Below are 20,266 nucleotides of genomic sequence, written 5' to 3' on the forward strand. Positions count from 1 at the left end.
CCAGATAACTTGTACTAGCAGCCTTATAAAGTTAGAAGGACTTACCAGCTACAATGAAAGCTTCCTATTTTAAACCAATCATTTTAACCCACTTGGTCTGGCAATGTAATCAATCAAGAAACTGATGGTCCCAGAGTAAAACCAGACATTTAGTACTTCTAAAGAATTGCTCAAGGATGTGTCTCTCTAAATAACCTTTCATAAAATCACCTTAATAGACTGTGTTAACTCACCTCACAAGTGCTCATTTCCCCAGAATGTCCGAGCAGTTGAGAGTCTTACTTTGGGAATGAAACTGGACTACATGCTTCTAAGATGTTACAGTTTGCCACTTAAAAAACAAGTCTCTTTTGCTGAAATACCTGAAGTTATAGAAACTCTAATTATCACTTCTCTAAAATAAAAATTCATTATCTGTGGTATCTGAACAAATACTTCTAGGAAAATTTGCTTTTAAAAGCAAACTACTAAATGACATGAGGTCACTGAATCCTGAATTCCCAAAAGTCACATAACTTACCTTGACCTCTATGCAGAGATTCAAAGAAATCATGTCGAGTGAAATGTGTTTCCTCCTGGCTATTAACACTGGCAGCACCAGAAGAAGGATGAAGAGACTGGTTTACTTCAGATCCAGAACCCTTCCTGCCTGCCAACTGAGCGCAGTTCAGAGAATACAGTTTAATGTCTTTGATTTCTACCTGAAGCCGGTCACTTCTTGATTCATCTTCACCTGCCACAAAATTCTGGATAAAGATCTGTCCTAAATGTCCTACCAGTAGCTCAGGACTCCCAGGCTTTCGAGGGACTGAGACGACTGGCGATTCAATGTTGATATTTAAGATAAGCTTCACAGTGTCACTGACAGTTGTGGATGGGTCCAAACCATAAACCTCATTTTCCTCGAAGACAAAAGGATCCCGAGGCTTCCGAGGCGTTTCAAAGAGCGAGACCATCTCACTGTACTCTGCAGTTTTGGTGGCCAAAACGGTGGTGACTTTGGAGGCTGCACTTCTCAGCATGCTTTGGAAATTCTCCTCAAGTTCATCCATGGACAGTGTTAACTCCTTTAGAAATTTAGCAGAGTGGTTATAATGCAGAGACGCCATCTTGAGGTTAAGGGAACACTCCTGTTTAGATTTCTCAACAAATGTGAAACTCAATGCTTCTGTGAGAGCTGCATCTTCCATTTTAACAAAGACAGATTCAAAATAGCCAATATCACTAATAATATTTTCATAGTCTACAGAATTTCCAATGCTGACAACATATTGGTTCTTGATATTATCTTGCGTCAAGTCCATAAGCTGCAAGCAACCAAGAGAACCGTTCACATCAACTGTGTTACCCATGGAGACATTAACCTTGGTTCCACCTATACTTGCAGTTGCGATTTTTCTGCCATATTTTTCCCCATTTGCCATTCCCACTGTCCGAAGGAGCAGCAAGTTGAGTCTATGAATATCCACTGCAACTTCTGTGTTTTGTTCATAAGTAGACTGATATGTTTCTTGCTCCCTGAAACTTCTTTCAAAATCCGTCATTAAAGGTTGAGGGCTAGAATCATCTTTTTCTTTAGGAAAGGATTTTTGAAGAAAACCAATCAGCTCTACAATTGTTTCTGGATTCAAAATGATATCTAAATTATTTACCTGTAATGATATCACTTGGAGGGTGCTGTCTAAATTCATTGAGGGACATTCTGAACTAACAAACTGGTATTCTAATTTAATGAGTGATTCCTGATCTTTGGCAATTACATTATTAAGTGAAACATTAGTGGCCGCAATACATCGATCACTCAGTGTGACTGCATCAGGTCCAGAGACAGGTGACTGGGCCCTGCTATCCCGGAGGCTTCCTGTTGGAATATCAAAACTCAAGTTCTTGTGTGAAGCCATTAAGAGATCAAAATCAGCACCGTAAGTCTGCATAGTGTCCACCAAGAGTAAGCCATGGACAGTGAGTGACACTTCAGCATCATAAGGCCTCTTCACAAAATGAGCATTGGTACCAAATACTTTGAGCACAGAAATATAACGACCATTGCTCTCAACACCAAGCTGCATACAATTAACTTTAAATTCAGCTAAAAGGAGCTGTGATTCCACTAGAACCTCCCTCGTATGCTGCTCCAAAACCACAATGCTCTGAGTCAAATTCATTACTGAGTCTTGCAAGCTCTCCCCTTGTTCTTCAGGAAAAATCTTCTCCTTGATAAGAACATCAGAAGGTTTCACTTCTGAAGTGGTCAAGAGGGCAAAGCAATTCTTCAAGGCAGATATTTTATCTTCATTGATGTGGATTTTCAAATCTGGTAAATTACCTGAGAGCACTGCCCCAGGATATCTGGGATCTGATGTATAAATCAATCGGCGTTCTAATTGTAAGTGCACATTGAATTTCTCCACCACATGGGTGGGTCCTACATCAATGTCCTGAACATGCTTCCAATTGTCTTTTACTCGTCCAACCATGATCTGGAGGTCCATAAATGACAAGGAATATCTCTCATACATCTTTGTGCTCATTAAATGTGCTTGAAGTTGTTCTTCACTGAATTCAACTGCAGGAAATGGGGGGGTTTTCAATCCATTCCTGCTGCTTGTCTGAAGGGGTGGGGTATTAGGAGGGGTAGCAAGAGGTGTTTTATATTCATCATCACTAAGCTCATTCAGATCAGAAGAGGAACCTTCTGTACTTTTCTTCTTATAATCATCTGTAGATACAAAAGAGAAAAATCAACATAAACTTTTTTTCTCCATTTTGATAAATAATGGCCTTCTTTCCTTCAAAATATTTTAAGGGAAGACTCAAGAACTATACAATTTCATTCAAAAAAATGTGTCTATTAACTAGGGGAAAACTGAACACTTGTGAAACCTGAACAGAAAGGAATGTTACCACACCAAAGGAAACAACAAAAACACAAAGAATACAAAGAAACATTGAAAAACAAATGAAATCATGTCAAGCAAAGAAAGCATAATCAGATCAATGAGATACACATTGAATATAACTATGAAAAATAAGAACAAGACAAAAGTAAAAATGTTTCAAAGGGAGAAAAATCAAACAGGAAGGTTTTATTATTTTGCTTGAATTAAGACAAGTTTGAGCAAATTATAAATAATCCATACAATCTTTTTTAATTTTACTGTATATTTAAATGTTTTTATAGATATTCACTAAGCTTAAAAATAAAAAGAAAGTTTATTTTTAAAAAGTTTGTCCTCTACATAGTCATGACACAGACTCAGAAACAAAAATAAAAACCCTGCTATATATCAAAGCTTCTTAATCTGTGAGTCAACCTAAATGGGGTCATGAAACTAAATAGAGGGGAAAGGGTGGGGGTGGTCACAAAATTATGATTTATTATCAATAAGTGTTTGATTTGTATACCTAGTTTATATACCTATATACAAAGTGTTATGTAAAAATTTCTTGAGAGAAAAAGGGTCATGAGTGGAAAAAGTTTAAGAAACTCTTATATATGATTAAAATTATTTACTGCATCACCTAAATCATGTTTTAATGCCTGGTAAATTAAAATATTTAGCTTCATAGAACTAAAAGTTATCATTTATGGTTATTAGGTAATGGTTTTGCTAAATCGTTTTGATAAATCTGGTTCAAAATGTCATTACTTTCAGCTTTCATACCAACAGATCTGCTTAGTTAAGCAAATTGGTAAGTATGATAGAGACCACCAATGAGGAAAATAGGCGCTAATGGTTCCATTTAGATTTTTTAAAGAAATGTATCTGTATTTTGAGCCACCTCCAGTCATCTTGACTCCTGTTTCACTACTCTGTCCAGCTCTGCCTCACTCAAATTCAGTTCATGTGCAAGTCAAGACATCATGCTTATGGTAACACTGGTCCCTTTCTAGAATGAAAGTCGTACAACAATAAAAGAAATGTAAAAAAGATGGCAGCAAGGCAAAGTAGCAAAGAATAATAGCATAAGAATGCGACCCAATCCTGTAAAGACGGTGTCAGGAAAACGAAACTTCAAAATGAGCCCAAAATGGCAAGACAAGAATAAGGATAGGTTTGGTTTTTAAGCTATAAGGAGGATAAGAGAAAGGAGGAATGGGATCAAAGATAATTTACCCCTTTGCATAGAGTGAAGAGAACAATGACAATTCCCAAAAAGAACAGGCAGAGCCGCTCAAATCCTTTGTTTCCGTTTTATCTATATAGAAGAACATCCTCTCTCCACTGCACATTATAAAATGAAAATGACTAACAGGAAGTGCCCAAAAGAAGTAATGAGATAATAATAACAGAATACACAACTTGTTCCTGAAAAATATTAAGTTCCTTGATCCAAATGAACTATAGCCACAGGACTTGAAAGAACTAGCAGGTGTAACTGCTGAGTCACTGATGATACTGATGCTGAAGTAATGAGTAGGTATCATAAGCATGTTGGAGAGGGGCAAATATGGTCCCAATTTTCAAAAACTGGGAGCAAACAGTCTGCAAATCATACATCAATGAGTTTCTGTTAATTCCTGGGAAAATTCTAAAACAGATCCTGGCTGATTAGCATCTCAAGAGGAAATCTGTGATTACAAAGAATTATCCAGACTTCATCAAGAAGAGAGCATACCAAATTAACTTATTTACTTTTCCATGAAAGTTAGTCATCAAAGGGACTGCTGCAAAAAAGTTTTTCACACATATTCTTGAAAAGAAAATGGGTATTAATTATGCAATAAAACAATTTGAAGGTTTCAGAACCGGTTCAATGGCTGGATTAAAAGGCTTATTATTAATGGTTGTTAGGAGCAGGAAGTCTCCAGCCACAGGAAGCCGTGCTTGGCTTGTGAATATTTTTATCAGTGACATAAGTAAAGGCTTACTGAGTTTGCAGGTGATACTAAACTAGGAGGAAGAGTTAACACATTGTTTGACTGGGTCAGGATTTATCATGATAGGTTATAGGATTGAATCTACTAAGAATTCAATGGAGAAAAATATAAAGTCTTAAACTTAAGTATTAAAAAAAAATCTCTTCCACAAGCATAAACAGGGGAAGCATAGAGAAAGAGCAGTTGTTCTATTTAAAAACAAAACAAAACAAAACAGGTATTTTAATAGCCTATCCACTACAAATGAACAGTGTGATATAATTATCAAAAAAGCTACTGTCATCTTGGACTGCAGGGAGCAGAGCTTCCAAGAATGGGGAAGTGCAGTCCAACTTTATTTGCCCTCATCAGATATCATTTAGATATTTGTGACCAGTTCTGAGTGTCATGATTTTAAAAAGATTTTGATGAGCTAAAGAGTATCCAATGGACAGGTAGGCAAGAGTATGGTTGAAGGAAACCCAGGATGTTAGGTGAAGGGCATGGCACATGTTAGCTGTCTTCAAGAATCTGAAGGGATGCACATGGACAAGGATTGCACTTGCCTCATCTATGACTGCTTAATACGACAGAACTAGGAACAACAGGTGAAAGTTGCAAAGAAACCAATTTAAACTTGATGCCAGGAAAAACTTCCTAACAATTTAAATTATCCAAAAGAGGAAGAGCTGGTCTAGAGAAATGATCAATTCCCATTCCTCTGGAATCTGTTTAGAGACAGATGATAATAATTTGTTAAGAATGTTATAGTGTGATTTTAGGAAAACATGGAAAGACTTGAATAAAATAATATAGAGGGAAATAGCGTTCAAAGAGTAACTGTGAATGACTAAGTTATTCTGAGTTAAATGAAGATTCAAAACAATTTCAAAGGGCCCATGAAGGAAGATGATACCTACTTCAAGAGAAAGAAATGAAGGAAATTATATAGTATAGTTTCCCATAGGTATATGGGTCAATTGGGGGCTTTTCTAGTGCAGGGCTAGGTGGGGAAAGAAGGAAAGAAATAACTTGGAATTCAAATGTAACCAAAAGAAAAAAAATTTTGTTTTTTAAAATATTATAGTGGAGTTACCTTTCACAAAGGATTAAAATAAACAAAAACTGAGGTCTCTTAAAATTTTTAAATTTTGCAATTCACTACAAAGAATTTCAAATATATTAATAATGAAAAGAGTATCAGACATACTAATGAAAACAGTACCTTTTAGCTCTAAAAACAGTTATGAGATCCACCTTTCTGGAGTCTCTTTATGAAATAAACTTCAACTGGATAACATTTCTAGCTTTCTACCCTAAGAATCAAATAACTAAAAGCACTATCACCAAAATTTTATAATAGACACCTTATTGGGTGAAAGTACAACACCCTCACCACAAGCCCTTTAATGCCAAATGTACCTTGAGTATTAGTGAGCAATATCCTTCCTAGGTCCACGACAACTAACACGGGATTCTTAAATTTGAAATCATCAGGGAATATCACCTGAGGGGCAGAAATATCTAGCCGAACAGTCCAACGTTTACTCTCTTCCTGTGAAAATACAGCAAATGAAAAGTAAGCATTTCTTACTCTAACTCTTTGACATGGAGCAGCAACTCTGCTGATGGAGTTGAAGTTCTGCCTGTTCAGGCAGACAAAACCACTGGTTCCCTTTTAGTCTGGGTTTGGTTATTCTTCTGCATGCTAGTTAGATGCTTGGAAGTGAAGGCCCATTCTGCACTTCAGGTGTGATCCCCCTCCCCTGGGTTGTTTTCCCTTAGCCCACTATCCAGGATCTTCCTAACTGAGATAATTAACCCTGCAGGTGGGTTCCCTTCTCCCTCTGCCCAGATCTGTGCCCTCTCTGCTCCCTTTGGCTTCATAGTTTGTCCAGTTTCCTTCAAAGCATAGCTGGAATGACACAAACCACCTCCTTTCCCAATTCTCCAACTGTTCATGTACTATTCCTTTTGAAACTTTAACTTTAAATTATTCTTAAATATTATATATGCTTATCTGCATTGTGTTATATTCTTCTGCAGAAATGAAACCTCCTTTTGGGAGAAGAATGCTTCATTTCTGTCTCTGTATACCTAGTAGTAAGCACAAATACAGGAGGTGCTTTAACAAATGCTTGTTGAAAGGCATTGATTCTATTCCACAAAAACAAAAAGTGGGATTTTCTTTCTCGATTATTTGGCTCCATGAAACTAAGGACCAAGTCCTAATAATGTTTTTCTATTTCTTGGTGCTCAACATAGTCATCTGCACATTGTAAACATGCAAAAATATATTCTAAAACGAGTAATCTTTCTAACATGAATAAGGATCAGATCTGAAATATTTTCTTCATAGCCATACAGAGCCAGAGGCTAAAGTGCATTCCATTTGACCTCATTACTGGGATATTACTGAATTCATTTCCACAGTCATTGCCTGCTCAAGGCAGCCCCAGGCCCTTGTTTGCCATGGCCCACTGAAGCAGGGTATCTAACATCTCTGGAGATTTTTGAGTCACGAATATTGTGATGCCTTATAAGAACACATGTCTAACTTTCATATCTAACTCCAAATTGGGATCATCTGCTAAAGCATTTAGTAACAAAGAAATCAAAAGCATTTGAGGATAACCACTCACAATGAAATCACCCACTAGCAAACGGTCAATAGTTTGTCGGATTTCTGCCTTCGTCTGCATTTTCAGTTTGTTATATTGTCTTCGGGCGGCTTCAGCAACTCTCAACTCAAGTTCTGACTGATAGCCAAAACCTGGAAAAATGAAATTAGACAAGAAACCAAATGGATCTTTACCTGGCTAGTTGGCAGAAGAACTAGAGGAAATCTCTTCCTGGAATTGCTACTTCCCTAAGGAGAACCGAGCTTAGGAAAAGGAATCAACAATAAGACTTCCCTATAGCAACATCTGAAGTCATCTCTAACAAACAAAATAGTAAAATGAGGAGTCTTCAATTACAGGGGTCCTCAATTTCTTTAGTCATATTTCACTGGACCTAACCCCTCTATTCCAAATGCCTAAGAACATCAAAATTGAATAGTAGAGGAAATACCTCCTATGTTATGTATCTGGTCTAGGCCTAAAAGAAAGTAAGTTAAATTTTTCTTGTGCAGTAAGATAACTATATAAATATGTATACATATATTGGATTTAATGTTTAACATGTATTGGACTACCTGCCAGCTACAGGAGGGAATGGGAAGGAGGGGAAAATTTGGAACAGAAGTTTCGCAAGGATCAATGTTTGAAAAATTACCCATACATATGTTTTGTAAATAAAAAGCTTTAATAAAAATTAAAAAAAAAAAAGATAAGTTATATTTTAGCTAAATTTTCTTTTTCATGGAATAAATTTAAAAATAAAGACAAAACTGTCCAGAAAAATATCATCAAATAAGTTGGGAAGAGTGGTGGCAATCAGTCAATTATTATTTCACTACCAATTTCTAAATACATTATTCAATTATTCAGTATGCAGTGGAGTTGCTCAAAGGAAGTAACATAGATATTATTCTTGTCCTCTAAGCCTCGCTCCCTGAACTTTTCTGTTAAGGCATTAAATTGATGATTATTCAAGTAGATTCATTATCAAAATAAAATATGGGCTCTGAGGAAATGAATGTTAGCAAAAAACTGACTAAAGGGAAGAAAAGAATACTTTTGGATCTTGCCTTCTGTCCAAAAAAGTAACAACACCAGAATTCTAACTATAATTTAAGAACTAAGGATATCCTAATTATTTACTTCACTGTTGCTGAGGAATGATTACTGCTAAGGCTTCTTAAAATGACAGGGAAAATTAGAAACTAAAAAAATATAAACATAAAACAAAAAAAAAACAAAAAAGTTAACCTGAGGTATGAACCTTTCCCTTGTAGAAAAAATCTGCTACTTTCTTAATGGCCTGAGGATTATAAACAATATTCAAGGGCCTGGTGCTGACATTCAGTCTCCTCTCAAAGTGGCTGTGTGTTGGATTCTTCTCATAGAGCATCTCAAAAACTGGAGCATCTGGATCAGTAGCTGGAAAGAGAAATAGATCTAATAAGAAAGAAAGTTGGTCAAAAGATGCTCTTCCCTTACTTAAAATAATACAGAGGTCAAATCTGGGGAAAATTCTGTAAATGAGACGAAATCTGCTAAATGATCTCTTCAGCTGTTTGGCATGATGACAACACTGTATTAGCAAAGGATTTTACGGTGATTTCTCTTGATTTCTACATGTAGCAACAAAAAGAAAACTGGTACCGTCTTTACCATTATTACAAGTGAAGAAAATAAGGCATTTTGCTCTTTTACTGGTTCCTAGATGAAGGACTTACCAAATGGCTACATACACAAAATTTGGGCTGAAATCACTTTGCATGACCAAATAATATCATTCGAAATAGAATGCATCATATTTTTCTATTTTTCTAATCTCTAAGCTAGAACAGAAAGAAAACATGCTAAGTTTAATCTGAACATATTTAATTTTTAAAAGGGCATATTTAATACAAAAAAAAAAAAAAATCTGTGATTCCAAAACACATAAAAACTTACCAGGCCCCTGATCACTTCTATCTGAAGATGTTTGGAGACCAAGAGACTGTGAGACACTGCCAACTTCTTTTTGCTATTTTACAACACAAAATACAGGAGAATGGGCAAGTTAGGCACAATATGTATTTTTCTTCAATTTCATGAAGAAGTACATGCCTTTAATGCAAGTCAAATGTATGCCCAATATAAAAAAACAAAAAATCATAGGTCATGTCCATGCTGCACTTAGAGATAAATTACTTGATACTATTTTTTTCTTATCCCATGGGTTTATGTTGTGTCCTTGATGAACCTTGAGTCCCTGCTAAATCAGAAGCTGTATACCCGACTTCTTATATAACCCTAGAACAGTACCCCCTTCTGTGCACAGCCATCATTTTGGCAGATTCTGAATAAAATATGAAAGGAGAATGGATTCTTCCAATGTTAGCACAGTGTAGCTATGAACAGAGAGGTAGCTAAACAATTTACTAACCTAACTCTGATCCAGTTAAAACCGCTTGGCCTGATAGGACCAAAAGCCACGAGATATTTCTATTTCTCCCTTGGCTTGAAAAGTTACATTTTTCTGTCAGATTTAGAAAGTATATCTAGAAAGCACTGAAAGACAGATCTTCAAATGCAGCAGAAGGGGTGCTTACACAATTCTTTTCCAAGTCAGAAAACACATCTTATTCCAACTAAAATCATTCAGAGTGACTTCAGGACAAGAGGGAAAAACATTCATCTCAATAGCACTTTTCCAACAAGTACCATTTCTAAACTTCTGACAATAAATTTAAATCAATCCATCTATCCCTAAGAGATGGTCAGATGGTAGAGTGAATAAAATTAGCATTTATTATCATCTGCCTGGAAAAAATTTCCACTTGTCTTAGAGATATGAAGGGATAAGAAGCAATAACCTGGCCACATGTCAAACTACACTGTGATACATACAGGGTTAGGGAAGACAAGAAGGGGAAACATCGTTCCTTCAGTCACCAGGTCTTGGAGAAACAATCCACCCAACCGAACCAAAAGTAAAGAAGAATTCCTCCGAGGCAGGGATTCTGCTAAGAGTTTCACATCTGAAAAAGACAAATGTGAGAGCTAATATTTTTCAAATTGAACATATCACTCAAACTTTCAAGTTTTAAATTCTACCAATTATTTATCTGCCATTTATAATATCTGCTACTTAAATTCTGCAGCTCAAACGCTCTCTGATTCTCAATAGATAATTGACTTATGGGTTCAAGATAAGGAAAGCCCTTCATTAGGAATCTTTTTTTTAATAGTATTTTATTTTTCCAAATACATGCAAAGATAGTTTTCAACATTCACCCCTGCAAAACCCTGTATTCCAAACTTTTCTTTAAGAGTCTTTTCAAATATAGATAGGATCCTGCCCTTAGACCAGACAACCAGGAGCCATAGCTAGGGCTTTGGGAAGCAGTGGATCCACCTTAATAAGTGGTCCTCTAGTAAAGGTCCAATAACCACCTATTGAAGCTACCTGTAGAGGCTCAGTGTGTGGTAGATAGGACTAGATGGCCCCTGAGGTCTTGTCCAACTCTAGGACTCTGTAATATGATTCTGTGAACCAGAATTCACTCTTGGTGACAGTAAGTAAAGATTCAACAAAGACATGTCTTAAAATTTCATATGCATATCTAAGCAGAATGCATAAGTACATGATTCATTCATACAATAAAAACTGTGTATCAGGCAATATGCTAAATGCTGGGGATACAAAAAGAGGTAAAAGACAGTCCCTGCCCTCAAAAGAGCTTACAGTCTAAGGATCACAGGATTTGGTGTTAGGAGAGCTCTATGGCAAGGCTTAATTCAGTCTTTCTCTTCAACTTACAGGTGAGGGAGCTTAGTCTACAAAGTAGGTGATCCATGGTCATACAGGTAATTAATTGACAGAGAGCAGGATGGCAGCCCAAGTCTTTTGATTCCAAGTCAAGTGCCCTCTATACTGTGCCAGTCTGTCTCACTTGCCTAACATAATTACTATATAAAGAAGCTTGGCAAAGAAGTCCACTAACAAACATTAGTTCACAAAAACTTCATGCCAGCCCAGTTCTTTTGTCCCTGAAAAGGCTAATATAGGAATACAGTTAACCAATTTGGCATTAGTTATTATTCAGCTTTCATAAACTCCAGCTGAACTTGAGCAAGTGGCCACTTTGGGACTGAAATGAAAAATTTTTAAGAGAAATAACAAAAATACAGCACTAGGATGATGGCTTTGATTTCTAAGCTGATCAAATATTTAAGAAGCAATTAAGTGTACAATGCCTAGAAAGATGAAAGTCAATGGGTAAATGTATCTCTCCCTTACCTGAAAATTCAAGCTGCATGAAAGCACTCTCATTCCCTGGAGAAGCTCCTTTCTCTTGATGTAATAATGTCACTGTCCCACGCTGTAGCTGCAAATTCAGTTTAGCAAAGACATGGTCTCGCTTTGTGAATGTGTTCATGCAAGAGGCATCTGCAGTTGGGTCAAAAAACTCTTCGGTGCCTGAAAAGTGGGAACAATAGAATCCTTCAGATGAAACATTTGAATGAACATGAATTCAGGCACTCCAAAGATACTTAGAGCAATACTACTTAACTACAACAGAAATAATGGCAGAAGAAGGCAGATAGACTCACAGGGAGTAGGTTGAGATCTCATTTTAAAAATTAGCTCTTTAGAACATAAAGAAATCCAGAAAGACTTATGAGATAATGCAAAAAAAAAAAAAAAAAAAAAAAAAAAGATGATGAAAGCTGAATTGCAACAGTTACAATTACAATACACATATAATGGCTTAAAGTTTTGCAAAGAATTTTGCACACACATCTCATTTGATCTCCTAATAACCCTCTGAAGTAACTACTCCAGACTATAATCACTCCCATTATATACTTGAAGATGAGGAAGCTAAGGCTCATAGAAGATAAGTGGTTTGCCCCCTCCTCACAAAGCTAGCTAAAAATATCAGAGGCAAGATTTTAATCCTGACTTCACATCCAATCCTCTAATTAGAAAGCCAAGCCAACCCTGGAAGAGTGCAATACACACTATTACCAGAGTAGAAGAAAAGTGAACAAAAATTAATGGACCAACAATCCTGATGGGGACTCTGAGAATAATGATAAAAAGCTATATTTTATACAATGAAATAAATTCATTTAAATCTAAGTAGTTACACTAAAATGTCTGGTTGTATTTGTATTCAATATTAAGTTTTTAACAAACCATTTAACTTAAACACAAAATAAAATACTGCACAGGCTGTGAGTAGAGCCAAGAAGAGTAGAAGAAGAGAGGAGAACCACTAGCCTTAGCCTTAAATCCCAAAAGATCTTCAAATTTGGCCAATAAAGAATTACTATGGTTCAACAACGAAAGTTAGTTTTTTTTTTTTTTTCCCTCCATAATTAGAATAGAAGAATTCAGCTTAAACTAAAGGGAAGAAAACAAGGAAATTATTTGTTAAATTAAAATGTGAATTTTTTGAGGAAAAAAGAAAATAATTTTTATAAGGACATTTAACATTTGATTATAAAACTAATGAGACAAGAAATTGATAGTCTGTTCAATTCTTTACTAATATTCATTTCTACCCCAGAGATTTAGGATTAACACTCAGCAGCCAGTTTAAAGTCTAAAATCTTTGATATTCCTCTTATCTATTTTCTTATAACAGTTGCTACTGTGGCTCTTTCTAACACTGCATAAATTCCAGTGGTTTAATATCTGGCCCTTTTTATCCAAGCAAACAATTTCCAAATACTTTTCTTTTAATCATATGAAAAATATCTAATGACATTTACAAAAATGAGACATCAACTCCATCACGGGGCTTCACTATTCTGATAAGCAGCTGTCTCTCCTGACTCACAATTTCAGGAAAATGCCAGCTACCATGCTTCTCTACTTCTCTACTCTCCATCAATCTCCTCCCAATCCTTGGCTAATGACCTTTTCCAGGTCTGGAACAATGACCAAATCAACTCTGTCACTAATCCTGAACAGGGTCAGTCAAGTTCCTTGACTTTTTCCACTCCCTGGCCCACTTTTTCCAGACTAAAGAGCTTCTCCCTGGCTCCCATTCCTCCATGTACTTTTCTCTTCCACTAGAATGTAAGTTCCTTAGGAAAAGGACTATCTTTGATTTTGTGTTTGTAGACCCAGCATTTACCAGAGTACTTAGCACATTTAGTAAGTACCTATTTTGTGTCATACACTGTGCTAAATCTCGAAGAATACAAAGAAAAGCAAAAGGCAGTCCCTGTTTTCAAGTTCACAGTTTAATGGGGAAGACAACATAAAAACTACATACAAACAAAATATAAATATTGTAAATTAAATAATAAATATTTATATAACAATAAATTAGAAATAATCAACAGAGGGAAATTATTAGCATTAAAAAGCACTGAGAAGGGTAGGATTTGAGCTGGGACTTGAAGGAAACAAGAAATCAAAGATGAAGAGAAAAAGATGCCAGGCATAGGGAACAGCCAAAGAAAATAAAATACTTGGAATTGGGAAGTCCATCGTTTTATGAGAGGAACATCAAGGAAGCCAATATTCCAGGATGAAAGAATGAGTGGGAGTGTAAGGTATAATAATACACTTAATAAATGCTTCTCCACTCTTTCATTCAATTTTTATTCATGGGACTAGTTATTTCACTTCATCTTAAACATGTATTTCCTAAAAGAATGGAAATGTAAAGTCCAGCTCCAAACATACCCAGGATATCTTCAGGATTCCACTGTTCTTGCTGTTCTGTGACGAGCCCCTCAATGGGTCTTCCTTCAGGAGTTTGCTGACCATACCAGCCTCCCCATCCAGGAAACCATGACTGAAGATACTGTAACATCCCACTGCCTCCACCAGCTTCTGCGTCTAGGGGGGATTCTCCAGGAGAATTGGATAAAGGTTCTCGCAGATTCTGTTCCAATCAGAAATGCAAGCAAATGTAAGCACCAAAGGGAAAAGTGAGAACTAGTCTACACTCTCAGAGCCCATGGCCACTGCCGATCCCTAAACAGAGACCTTGCAGGCCACAGGATTAGAGACTTTGAGGGATAACAAAAGAGCTTTCCAGGTATACAACAGTTTGAATAAGCTCTCAAGAGAAGAGTAAGTTCTTACCTCTGCCAGTTCTTCCTGTTTATGGAATCGGTCATGAACCAACTCATGTAAAATCTTGAGCTCTTCAAAGGTCTGTTCCTCTTCAATTCGACACATTTCCTCCTAATCCAGACAAATACCAATAGGTTTCATGGCCCAGTCAAATTGGATACCTTCTTAAACTACCTAAGTAAGTATGTTCATAATATTTCAATGAGAGACAACAAACCAGTGAGTCTCTCCTACATTTACTATCAGATTTGAGTGAATATTTCTCATATTTGTGATTCCACAGCTTTCCCAAACAAATTAGCTATGTTCCACTTTATCCTGAACTATATCTTGTGTAAGAGTCAGTGTGGCTTATTAACAGTGAGCAGACACAGGAACAAGGCCTGGGCTCCAGTGTTGCCTCTGATACAGACCAACTGTGTGATCTCTGGGCAGATCAACTAAAACCTTCAAGGTCTCAAGCAACATCCAGTTACGGAAAAACTACTCCTCCATATTACCAGGGGAAATCTGCACACTGAGAGCTCCCTATACCAGGGATGCTACAGGTCCAGATCAAAAATAAAACAAAATTAAATAAACAATGATAATAATGAGGGTAATAATAATAATGATACATGTAGAAATTATGTAAAGTACATAATGATCAAAGAGTAGCATTTTTACTTTTTTTTTTCCTTTGCTGAGGCAATTGGGGTTAAGTGCCTTGCCCAGGGTCATACAGCTAGGAGTGTCAAGTATCTGAGGCCAGACAATGGTCCTTCTGACTTCAAGGCTGGTGCTCTATCCACTGCACCATCTAGTTGCTCCAAGAGTAGCATTTTTAAAAGAAAAATTAAGAACATAATCTATATGCAAATAACAACTAAGGAAAAATAAAAGTAAATGGGATGACTAGATGAGCAGAAACACCTGGAGACTCAGAAAGCATGTCTGATAAGTTATAACATCTTTAACACTGAAATTCATTATGTCAAACACTAATAGCTGTAATTTAATTGTAAAATAGCTACAAGTTTAATTAGTTGTATTAATGTTTCATTTGAAGTCTGTTAATATTATTTTTAAAAAGGATTTGAGTATGAACACATCATTAAAAAACATTTGTGCCTCTAAAAGTAGGCTTATTTCCCACTAATAATTCATACTGCAAATTTGTTAAGATAGATTCTTTGTAGTTTGAATCATGCAAAATTGTCTTGTGATAGATGCATGACAAATACATAGATGGAAAACAAAGAACGCACACACCCTGGCGCTTAACATTCCCAATGGTTTTTTACAGCTCTCGTTTTAGGGTCTTCTACAATTACAGAAAGGGAAATTATATTTTGTTCATTTACTGTGGCCATTATAAATTAGCTGTTCCTCTCCTACTACCCTCCATAGCTACACCTTAAGAATATAACATAAAGCAAAACTACATTTAGTTTCTTCCCATCACTTCTTAAATTAGGTTTCAAATGTCAATGGCCCTGATATTAAAGAAATTTTCAAGAATTAATGAACCACAATAATGAATAGAACCAGCTATGCCCAGTGAAAAAACTCTGGAAAATGAATGTGAACCACTACATAGCATTTCAAATCCCTGTTTTTGTCCACTTGCATTTTTGATTTCCTTCCTAGGTTAATTGTACACTATTTCAAAGTCTGATTCTTCTTATGCACAAAATAACTGTATGGATATGTATACATATATTGTATTTAACATATACTTTAACATATTTAACATGTATTGGTCTACCTGGCATCTGGGGGAGGGGGTGGAGGGAAGGAAGGGAAAAATTGGAACAAAAGGTTTTGCCATTGTCAGTGCTGAAAAATTACCCATGCATATCTTGTAAACAAAAACTATAATAAAAAAATAATAAAAAGCAAAAAAAAAAAAAAAAAAAGAAAGAAAGAAAAGAATTAATGAACCACAAGTCTGCAAAAAAGTCTACGAACACTAGTATGAAATATGGGAATGGTTTTCAAGTTATAAAAATCCTATCTTAACAGCCCTATTAAAGGAAAAAAAGAACATCTCTTGATTGGAATAGTCTGATGTCTTTTTAATACTTTGTGTTAATGAAATGCTTTATTAAGAAACATCATCTAAACCAAAATAATAAAAAAAAAAATTCAGTAGCTTACACACACACACACACACACACACACACACACACACACACTAACAAAATCACAGCAAAAAAAGAAACAAAACTCGGCCACTGAAAGTCCTTCCAGCTTCCCTTGAACATGACCTGATGACAGAGATGGAGCAAGAGATTCCTGCCATGGTCCCAAGAGCCGCAGCTCTGTTTTCCTCAGATCCTTTTACAGCTACCCACAGTGAGCCTGGGGACTGGCTAGCACACAGCAGGTGTTCAATGACTAAAGATCTCCTTGTGTGGCCAAGTGAAGCTCTGAGCAACTAAGGGATACAGTGGACAGGGAGCTGGACCCAGAGGCAGGAAGACCTGAGTGGGATTTCTGCCTCAGGAGCTTCCTAAGTCACCCTGGCTAGGCCACTTCATCAGTGTCTCACCTTCCTCGACCAAAAAATGGAGATAAATAATATCGTTCAACTCAGAGGACCGCTGAGAGGATCAAGTAAAATAATATGTCAAGTGCTTCACTGACTTTAAAGCACTATATAAATGCCAATTACCACTGTCATCATTGTGTTATTAATAACAGTAAAGCAGTTCCCAGACCCAGTCATCCTCTTCCTTCAGAATGAATGGGATTCAGGAAGATGTAGACCAAAGTTCCCATTACTTGGTCCTGGGACAGCATTAGAGAATAAAGAAGGGGTCCTCAGGAATACAGGCAAGATTTAAAATGTGGAAAGATAAGGGACCACTAATGCCCCACACTTCCAGAGAGCAGAGGGAGATAGATGGGGGTGGCCCACAGCCACCTTTGGGCCTCCCCCAGCCCTAATGTGAGGGGCTCCAGCCTCCCAATTATAAAACATCCCAAAGCAGGAAGTCCAGGACATTTGCTCCTCCCAAAGTAAGAACAACTCTGTTTGGTCATATAATGAGAAAAGGCCTAGCAAACAGTAAGAAATGCAGACTGAAAAGCCATGTAACATTTATGTTAGTGTTCTTGTGCTCTCTGACAACTAAAGACTAGCAACACAAGGCACCATCTCTGTGATGTCTCCACTGCCACCTCATTCAAAGTCAACTTATCAGTCAGTTCCCATGTTCTCACCTCCTCATCTGCAGATAGCAAGGCTCCTTTTAACTTATTGAAATACTTATCGGTGTATGAGACAGCATCACGGGCCCTATGCAATGCGAAGTCCCAAGTGCATCGTTTCCTCTGCTCTCTGATCTCAGACAAATTAGCATTCAAAGCAAAGTACCACCACTCCTGGCAACTGAAATATTTTACAATAATAAATTACATTATAAACAAAGAAAAAGCAATTAATTCAGCTGATCGCTTGGAATTTTTTTTCTCTTTATTCCAGGCTTCTACCAGGGAAATTACAGGGTCACATCCCCTTGCTATCCCTGAGTTTGTGCTCCCAGAACATTCAATTTAATACTAGCTTAAGCTAGTTCTAGCCAGAAAGTTCAATCACTACCAAACTTATATTGGATTTCCCAAAACAAAAATGAATGATTTCTTATTTTCCTTGTCATTGTTTCTCTCCAATAACATAAAAGGATAACTATAGGGTAAAATCTTTTTTATGGTGATTTTCAAGAAATTTATTACTAAAGATCTACTTCTTAGGAAGTAAATGCAAATACACAGAATCCAGAAATTATAGGGGGAAAACTTATTACTAGGAAACACTTAAAAGCACTTTACCATGGCAGTTAAAAAGTTGGATGTATTCCAAATTATCAACCAAAATCATCTAGGTAAAAGTCTAGAAGGAAAAAGCTTAACAAAGAAAGAACATACGACTGGACCAAATTCCAACAAGAATAATCTTCAACTTAAATTAGGCTGACTGAATCTCACCAATTCTTAGGACACACTCAAAGAAAGAACCCCAAAACTACATCAATGGACAATAAAAGAGGAATGCCCCTCTAAGAACACGATATATTTACTAGGCTCTTCTGTTCCATGAACATGTGTTTAAATAAAAGGATTCATGGCCTACTTCTGAACCCTCTATATTTATGGTCAAGGGAAATTCAACAGATCAACTTTATAAAATCTATTTTTTAGACAATTAAAAATGTAAACATGCTTACTTCTCTGATATTGCTACTTTGGGTTTCCACTTTCGAAACTTCAGCTGCCTCTCCTTTCGCTCCAGCTCCTTAAGGAACTCCATAATTTGCCGATACTGCAGCTATTCATAAGAAATTAAGGAAAACCAAGTTAAAAGCAATTCCTTTCTTCTCACTGATCAAGACAGCTGTTAGTCTTAGAAGAGCAATGCACAACAGCTAATTAATTCCAAGTTAAGTATTATGTCATCACATTTGCTCAATATTCTGAGCAAAGTAGAGGAATGCATGCACGTGCGTGCACGTGTGTGTGTGTGTGTGTGGTATGTACGTCAGTGTGGTGTGTGTGCGTGTCTCAGTTATGTATGTGGTGTGTGTGTGTGTGTGTGCATGTGCATGTGCATGTGTATGTGTATGGACTTTAGGTTCTCTAGCATAGCTGCCCCACATACAAAAACATACTGAGTGAACAACTGTGAGAGGGGAGACCAAGCCCTCAAACAACCACATACATACTCTCCACCCCAGAAATGAGAGGTGTCAACACTTGCTGGATTCCCATTCTGCACCCCACATATCTGATAGGGAAAAGAAAGGCTCCCTACCTGAGAGAGTTTCAAGGGGATTGTCTCTAGGTGGATGTCACATTCAATACGAGGAGTGTGCCGGGATCTCAGAGGTTCCTTGGAACAATTTCTTTTCAAAAGGGCAGATGCACATACCGGCTCTAGAATGTAGTGGTGATCACGGCTTTCCATGCTTTTGTCCATTGCTTCCTGGCGGTCATAAGCAAATTGATTGTTTAAAAATTGCTTTTTAATGGACATCTTTGTTGGGTTTTGCTGCTGTCTTTTTATATATACATATATATATAAAATTTTGGTCAACAAGTATTTAAAATAAGTTAAACTAAAGTTAAATATATTTCAACAGCCTTTTCTGGTTCAGGGTTACATTTGGGAAAGAGCAATTTAGGGTACACCTGAATACAAATAATAATGAGCTAATGTATAAGGAAGTTCTACTGAAGTACATGTCAATATTATGACAATAGATAGCAAAAAAAAAAAAAAAACTCTGCAAAACAGCATGAGGGCAAAAATATTTCTGAGACCACTGAAGTGTGTCTAATTTGCTTAGATTTCATCACAAACTACATTACTTCAGGCTGCAATTGCTTTACCATGACATTGCTATACTATACTTATCCTTTATCCTTTATATATTTAAAACATCTTTTATAATTGCTTTTCCTTAGTTTTTAAAATAGGGTTTTCTTAGATTTTTTTGTATTCTGGACCCCTCTGGAATTCTGATAAAGACTTTATGGATCCCTTCTCAGAAGGATGCTTTTAAGCTCATAAAATAAAATAAAGGATTACAAAGGCAACCAAATGTATTGAAATAGTTATCAAAATTATTTAAGTTGACAGACACCAAGTCAAGAATTCTTGCATTAAATTCAAGCCAATTAAATCGTTCCTTTAGGGATGACTGAGCATGGGCAAACACTTGCTGC

At 36.5% G+C, this 20,266-nt stretch overlaps 1 protein-coding gene across 1 annotated transcript in view; it reads right to left on the reverse strand.

The window, feature by feature from the left end:
- The window catches only part of VPS13D (vacuolar protein sorting 13 homolog D), a 326,075-nt gene that overhangs the window by 288,860 nt on the left and 16,949 nt on the right, over positions 1–20,266 (reverse strand). Inside the window, exons 7-18 of the mRNA XM_051988522.1 lie at positions 19,353–19,523; positions 18,769–18,869; positions 17,765–17,933; positions 14,567–14,668; positions 14,162–14,363; positions 11,756–11,935; positions 10,363–10,493; positions 9,424–9,496; positions 8,734–8,904; positions 7,504–7,634; positions 6,284–6,416; positions 521–2,719 (exon numbers count right to left, since the gene is read on the reverse strand). Coding sequence (XP_051844482.1) covers positions 521–2,719; positions 6,284–6,416; positions 7,504–7,634; positions 8,734–8,904; positions 9,424–9,496; positions 10,363–10,493; positions 11,756–11,935; positions 14,162–14,363; positions 14,567–14,668; positions 17,765–17,933; positions 18,769–18,869; positions 19,353–19,523 — 3,763 coding nt within the window. The remainder of the gene's footprint in view (positions 1–520; positions 2,720–6,283; positions 6,417–7,503; positions 7,635–8,733; positions 8,905–9,423; positions 9,497–10,362; positions 10,494–11,755; positions 11,936–14,161; positions 14,364–14,566; positions 14,669–17,764; positions 17,934–18,768; positions 18,870–19,352; positions 19,524–20,266) is intronic.

The sequence above is a fragment of the Antechinus flavipes genome, chromosome 3, assembly GCF_016432865.1.
Source record: "Antechinus flavipes isolate AdamAnt ecotype Samford, QLD, Australia chromosome 3, AdamAnt_v2, whole genome shotgun sequence".
Taxonomy (NCBI): domain Eukaryota; kingdom Metazoa; phylum Chordata; class Mammalia; order Dasyuromorphia; family Dasyuridae; genus Antechinus; species Antechinus flavipes.